This window comes from Brassica oleracea, chromosome C4 (genome assembly GCF_000695525.1).
Source record: "Brassica oleracea var. oleracea cultivar TO1000 chromosome C4, BOL, whole genome shotgun sequence".
Taxonomy (NCBI): domain Eukaryota; kingdom Viridiplantae; phylum Streptophyta; class Magnoliopsida; order Brassicales; family Brassicaceae; genus Brassica; species Brassica oleracea.
Window position 1 is genome coordinate 27544385 of NC_027751.1, and position 7571 is coordinate 27551955.

At 34.6% G+C, this 7571-nt stretch overlaps 1 protein-coding gene and 1 pseudogene across 1 annotated transcript in view; both read left to right on the forward strand.

Annotated features, from left to right (window-relative positions):
* The first annotated feature begins 2828 nt into the window (after positions 1-2828).
* Positions 2829-5540, forward strand: LOC106338547 (annotated as a pseudogene).
* Positions 5541-6564: 1024 nt separating this feature from the next.
* Positions 6565-7571, forward strand: part of LOC106338548 (MATH domain and coiled-coil domain-containing protein At3g58370-like) — a 3816-nt gene continuing 2809 nt past the window's right edge. Inside the window, exons 1-3 of the mRNA XM_013777502.1 lie at positions 6565-6671; positions 6772-6941; positions 7035-7315. Of these exons, the coding sequence (XP_013632956.1) occupies positions 6565-6671; positions 6772-6941; positions 7035-7315 (558 nt within the window). The remainder of the gene's footprint in view (positions 6672-6771; positions 6942-7034; positions 7316-7571) is intronic.

Sequence of the window (7571 nt, forward strand, 5' to 3'; positions counted from 1 at the left end):
ATATATATATATATATATATATATATATATATTAAAAAAATATTTTTTTCTTTATATGTTTGAAGAAAATTTAATTAAAATGCATATTATGATGTCAAATTAAACCATTTAACTAAATAAATTATAATATATCATAGTTTTTAAAAACAATAATATATAATTTTTGTATATAATTTTTCACAGAAATGACCATTAGGTAGATGTAACAATTAGAAGTCGGATTTGCTTTAACTTCCACGTTTGCAGAGAGAATAAGATACAATGGTTTTGAGCTTCCGCATGTGTAAATGATCTTACAAAGTTTTATGTAGTAAAGATACTTTATTTTACTTTTTAATACTGACATATAGTCAAACAGATTCATAATCTGAAATTTCTTTATTATATTATTAATATTGTGGGTAGTTGAAACTATATATTATATTTAGTTAAATGTTTTTTTATTTCAAACGAATAATAGTATACTTCTCTCTAACTTGAATTAGTCAACGATTATGATTAAAGTCAAGAAATAATTTTGGTAGATGATGGAAGCAAACGTGATGGTCCAAAAGCGCCCAGCGAAGGAGTTGGCAACAAAGGATATGAGGAGAGAGGAGAGAGGAGTGAGGAGTGAGACTCGAAGTGAACTATTAGTTAGAGAGCTATAAGTTCAAAACGAACTGATACTGAGGATGAATGGCATAGTAATCAAATCCTCCATTTGGTCGACTTCGTTTCCCATGAAGTTGTGTCTGTTCTTCACTGATCTTGTTCTCTGCACCTTAAGTTGTCGAATGTTTGAGCAAAGTCAAAGCTCATTTTTGACTTCCTTGAAAAAGTGGTGACATCAAGCTTCCACGTGGCAGGATAGTGTCCGTCCGGAACCCCTTCAGTAGCCTGCAAGAAATATGGAATATGTATTACAAATTAATAAGGCAAGGAAATGGAGAATCCCAATATATAAAGACGGATGAGGGCCATGAGGCTACTATTTGATGAGTTTTTTTGAGTGATGCTCTAGACTTCCAGCATATATAACTTACCCTCCTCGTTTCATCAACAGAAGTTGCATACTTGCATTAATCCAAAGATGATTTGTCAAATGTATTCTGGTTTCGGGACTCAAAAGTAGAGTATTCCATGAGCAAACCTCATCGACGGATTTGAAAATGTGATGCCCTAAGAATAACCATGGCGGCAGCCCTTGCATACTAGATGTAGGCTCGTCCATGAAGATTAAAGAAAGGGCTACTAATTCAACTGAAATAGTAAGCATTTTCCTCTGTTCTGGCAAACGACCATTAACTTGAGGAAGGCCAAGTATAGAGTTTTAAGAGGTTTAAGTTCCACTAATTCCATTACTTCTTCAACAAACATCTATCATTCACATAAAATGGCAAAAGATGTTACAACTTTTATAACATCTCGCGAGTAGTTATGAGAACAAAATTAATTTTTCAGCTTAGTAATAGTACTTACCTCTCGTTTTTGGCATCTATATCAACATCTTTGCCACCTGTTATAATGGCATTCAAGGAACAACTCACAATAAGAAAATTCGCTCCGGTCTTGAACAGCCTCGGGATCAAGATTAAATTTGGTTTCTTCACCAGCCATCTTCATCACAACAAAGTCCCCTCTCTATCCCTCCCCTTCAGCCAGTCTGCTATATTAAACCCTTGAATTAGATTCTCCTCTCAAGCTATTCTTTATATTTCCCTAGCCATTGCTTTAGCCTCCACTTCCTTTCATGGACGTTATTTATCTCAGACGACAATATCTCTTCCCTTACCCATGCTGCATACGGCAATAGCTGCCTCTTCTTCTTGACCTTATACTCCTCATGAAAGGCTTTGTCAGCTTCCATGGCAAAAGCATGGAAAGTTTTATTCTGCTTTCGGTACTCTTTCTTGTACCAACATCATGTATATGTATCTTTAGAGGCTCCTATTTAATCAGAGGCTCAGCATCCCAGATCAAGTTTCTTTTGTAACATGGGATCCAAGACTTGCCACCGGAATCAACACCATAATTCTTGGGGACCTTCAACCTCCAAAGTACCTCTGAATTAAAAATTATCTCATATGAGGCTTCGAGGAATCAAAACCATTTTTATCACGCATATTCACCAATCTGCAAGAATTAAAAAAAATCAAGAATGAACTGAACTGTATGTAATATCGGTAGTAGATGAAAGGTTGAGTGGAAATACAGAGTAACAGAATTTTCAAGACCAAAACTCAGATCATGATAACCATTTGAGCATATGAAATGGAAAATGGAGAATGAAAAAACTGGTTCTAGTTACTGAACTCTCAAAGGATCAAAATCTCCACAGTAAATGAAATATGTAAGTCAAATTAAGCCATGTAATCTTGTGCATGCCCAATTTTTTGTTCAACTAATTTGGTATGCGTAAATTTAACTATGTGAAGACTTACCGTGAAATTATGCGTTTAAGTAGACATTAAACTTGGTAATGACGTAACTATACTCATCACAATTAATAGGAGAAGAGCAAGTGCTTTCTCTGAAAATAAAAATAATCAGAACAATAGTTAGAGAGAAGAACATTGCATAGGCATATATTCAGACCAGAACCATTGTGCTAAATATGGGGCTATTTCTCACATTAACGTTCGGTTCTGTTCATTGAGATACTTCCTTGCACCTGTAACTTTCCATATCCAAGGTCCAATAGTCGCATATAGTGGATTTGTTTTGAACAATTCAAAATTCACAACCAGACATAAAACATATTTCATATAAAGCACTACTAAAATGATAAGCAATACCTTTGGCTTGACAACACTCTCAAACTGTCGAGCACGTAACCATTGGGTGTTATGGCCAAAATCTCAACATTAAACGAAGAAAACTATAGCCGTGGATACGACGGAGGGAGTCGTGTCTCTGACGAAGTATCTTGGATCAAACATGCAAGCACACGGAAGTCTCTCAGATTAAGGATATGTACCCTTGGTGGCAGACGGCGTCACCGGATCCAAGCGTGTGAGCTTCTCCGTCACGTCAGTGTAACGATGGAGAACCGGAGGCAAGTATTTTGTCTAGTGGTAGAAGCTGGAAAGATCTACAGACTCGAATGAATTTATATCGGAGGAGAAACAAAGGGAATTGGAACAATCTCTCGTGAATAGATGAGTAAAAACATAATTAAATGAAAAGTGGAGGTCGACATTAATACACCTTAGCAGAAAATTGCAGAGAAATGAATTTTCTGATGGGAGTGCAAGAGGAGTCGTTGAACTATCTATAGTTGGAGTGAGAGACGTGGCATATTGGAGTCTTCTAATTGGTTGATTTAATTTGCTGAGGTGGATAGGCTGAGCGGACTTCATATTCCCCTTTTAGTTTTGTAAGATAAGATAGAACTAGATCTCTACCCGCGCAACCGCGCAGATTTTTGTTTTATTTATTTTTATATAAACATTTTGTTTTCAATTCTAAATTGGTATATATTATAATATATACATGTCTATCAATTTTTAAAACATAAAAAGTTCACGGTATATTTTTTTCGTTGAATAGATTGTTTCAAACTTTCACATGTATTTGTATCTTCTTCTATATATATATTTTCAGATTATTATTTCATATTAAAATCGTAACTATATAGATAAAGATTAGTAAAATATTGTTTTATTATCATATTCAAAGATATTGTAACATTTCACAAATTTATTTTTTTTTTTAAAAATTAAACTTTTCGCTTCATAGTTTTCTATTATCGAGTAAATAATTAAACATTTAGTTTTTGTTTAATTTTTAAAATAAACTATATAATTTTAAATTTGTTTTCATTGGTTTAAGGTAGGAAAGATTAATCACTGTTAGATAATATGATTTTTGTTATTTAAAAAAAATCTTTATAATTTTAAAAGTTAACATCAATGAATATTTAAATAATTAACATATGGAAAATATAGTATTACAACATTAAATTATATCTATTTAATTTATACTATCTATAAATCCAATGAATCATCTATTGTTTAAATCCAATTATTGATAGTCCAATAAAAATTCCTGTAGGCCCAAAATTTAAATGATAAGATTAGAGATTAAATGTAACATGAATTTCTAGGAATATGTCTATTAGATCCATTTCTTAAAAAATCACACATGAATCAATGTTGTGACTTCTGTTTTAATATATAAGATTGGTTCCACTGGCTGCACCTGGTAAATATTTCATTTTCCCCCTCTTTTGTTCATTTATATTGCGTTGATTCATTTATTGTGTTTATGGACAGCCGCCTTTCGACCTCTGGCGATGCAACTAAACCTGAGGTCTTGTTTGTGTATATTTTCTTTGGTCCATCATGTTTGGGTCAAGATCGAAATTTTTTTTTCAAGTATCGCTTCACTATAGTGAACAAACTTCGGAAGAGCTATACATATTTAGAGGTAAGTCTTGCTAAAATTAGATCACTAATAGATTCACTTTCGAGGTTATTTGGTCCTTGCAGTGTGTCAGTATCATATCTAAGAAGTGATGTATTTACGGTAGAAATGCTACATACCCCATTGCGTGTACTTACTATGCATGGGGTATTAAATGTGTTGGGGTCAATGGTTCTTACAGTAGAAATGCTACATACCCCATTAGATCTAATCTTATATTTCATGTAATACTTTATTTGGTGATGATTAACAATTGGTGTGAAATGTTACAGATGGACTGCAGTGGTTTAATCCGTGGACAATATTCGATCCGTGTTCTCCATCCGAGTTTTTTCTTCCAAAATTCCATGACAAAGATGGTGGATACATAGTAAATAATTGCGTCAAGATTGTTGCGGAGGTTGATGTTCTTGAAAAATCTGATATACAAGTGGAAGTTGAGAAGATAAACAGACCTCTGAGAAAGATTGAGGAGAATAATGGCGCAGTTCCTAGCGTTTTGCTTAAGGAAGCTTCAGCAGTAGTGGAAAGCTTAGATGTCAATGGGTTTCAAGTTTTTCCTTCACAAGTAAGTATAATAAGTATGAATCTTCTTACTCTACAAGACTCATGAGTCATGACCATTGTTTGTTCTAACAAGTATGCTACTTTTCTTATTCTTATCACCAAAGCATGCATGCTCTATCTTATCCGTTTTTTTCTCTCTACTCTCCACTCGCAGGTAGAATCTGTGAGGCGTATATTTGAGAGACATCCAGACATTTCAGTAGGGTTCCGTTCAAAGAACCAACATCTGAGGAATGCATGCATGGACTCCCTTCTCGATGTGCCAATCACTTCAAGAACTATCCAATGAAGATCTTTTTGACGCAGACATTGCACTGAAATATGTAAAAGATGTAGGGTTTAAGGTTGATTGGTTGGAGAAGAATCTAGAGCAAGTGAAAGAAAAGAAGGAGAAAGAGCTGTCCGGTTTGGCTATGCTCCAAGAAACAGAAGAAAAGTTACTGAAACAGAAGCAAAAGTGTGCTGAGATGGAGGCTCTAGCTAATGAGATGGAGGCTATAGTTAATGAGCAGAAGGCAGAGTTGTCAGTCACCAGAACTCCTCTGTCATTTGATGATGTTGTTTGATGACTTGAGCTCTTAGTTATTTGGTGCTATGTTGTCTATTTCTCCCTTTGATTTCCAAAATTAGTGAGCATCTTGTCATTGAGCATGCCTTGTTTCTTAGTAAATGGGAACTCTTTTGGAGTTAAAGCCTCTTTGTTCTATGTTTTTTATTATGTATGCATCTATGTTGGTTTGATTATCAACTAAGCATTTTATCCTTTGTTTTCTCTTCTTCATGCACATTTATTTGAGTACATATCAACTTCTGTTCTTCATGATTCATATAGTAGAGTAATGACTTTGCTTTTCCTGAGTATTACTGCATCACATTTTCACATCGTCTGTTTCTCCCTATAAACTTTACTTCTTTAACCATCAATCCTTTTGCTTTCACATAAATCCGGTTCAGCGGATCATATTAACTTGTTAAATTTTCTACTTAGTACTTAGTCAGCACATCGTCCGGATATGCACACTGTCAGGTACAGTTGCATAGCATGAAGCTAGAGGTCTTGGTAACTAGATTTTGTGCCGAAGAAGGAAAAAGGCTTTGGCCGGTAGAGCTCCTCTCTCATTCAGTGATGTTATTAGCTGGTTTAGCAGTTAGAGACTGAAAATGATGAAGAACTGGTCTAAGACAAACATAATGCTTCCTTTGTTTTTAAACTATAGTCCCTTCTTTGCTTTCTTAGCAGTAAATATAATATAGTAGTATCTTGGAGACTATTGAATGCAGAAACTGGAAAACACCAATAGTTACTCCCGCTCAGACCAATTCCCTAAGGGATATTCTTGGGAATCAACCAACTATGTGATATAAAACGATTTGCTTTCCTTTTAGTCGTAACCAAGTCATTTAACCACTCATCCTTTAGTCTTGAAACTCACTCTTAGACTCTGTACGTCTTCTAGAGTAATTTTCTCCAGATTGTGCTTGAGTTGTAGCTTTATCAATTGTTGGTCTGTGCTTTTATGTTCTTGACTTCTAATGTTTTTCTTCTCTTCATGCGCTTTAGGTTGATTGCAAGGACTTTTCATCACGACAATGGTGAAGAAATTTGATGGGAAGTTTATTTGGGTGATAAAGAACTTCTCTACTTTTCCATCTGAGAAAATTTGTTCTGGCTCATTTGTGATAGGTGGCTGGTTTTGGTAAGAATATGATTTTCTTTAACTGATCTGGTGCTCATTAGCTTTTAAGTATATATTCTTCAGACTTTCAGTGATTATTTATTTTGTTTCCGTTTAACAGGCGTCTTGTAGCATATCCCAGGGAAAATGACGTTGATTACTTGTCTTTGTATCTCGTTGATGACATGCGGTATGCTGCTTCTAAATCAAAGCCTTATAAACTGAGAGGAAATGTAAATTTCAACATAACGATAATAAATCAACTTTCTAAGAAACTCTCATTACGAGAAGGTAAATGTTTATCCATCTGATCATTATGAAATCCTTTATCTCATGCCCCTTAAATAATGAGATGAAATACATTTTGATTTTGTGATGCTACAGATTCCGAGCACTTGTATGATGTGATTTCTCCTTTCCATCGGGGTTTTGAATCATGGATACCTCTTAACAAACTTCATGCAGAAGATGGCGGGTTCTTGTTAAATGGAGAACTCAAGATTGCAGTCAAAGTACAAGTATCAGATGTATCATGGGAACCAGAAGACGCATCTGATGACGCTCTAGTTGATGTGTCAGGGGGAATTAAAAAGACAACCAAATTTCTGAGGAAGACAAAAGAAACCATGGATGCAATAAATGGGTTTCAAATTCTTCCTTCACAAGTAAGAAATTAACACTTTAAAATATACTAGGATAAGACCCGCGCCTTGCGCGGAATTAAGTTATTATTTTTATTATATTTTGGAGAATGAAACAATAGTTTGGCTTCATTTGGATTAGGGGTGTTCAATCCAGATATCAGATTGGTTTCGGTTCGGTTCGGTTTTTTTCGGTATTTTGGTTAGTAAAATATAACTACTATTCTAAATCCATATTTACTTTGACTTTAATCTTTCACATACTTTTGAAAGATTTCAA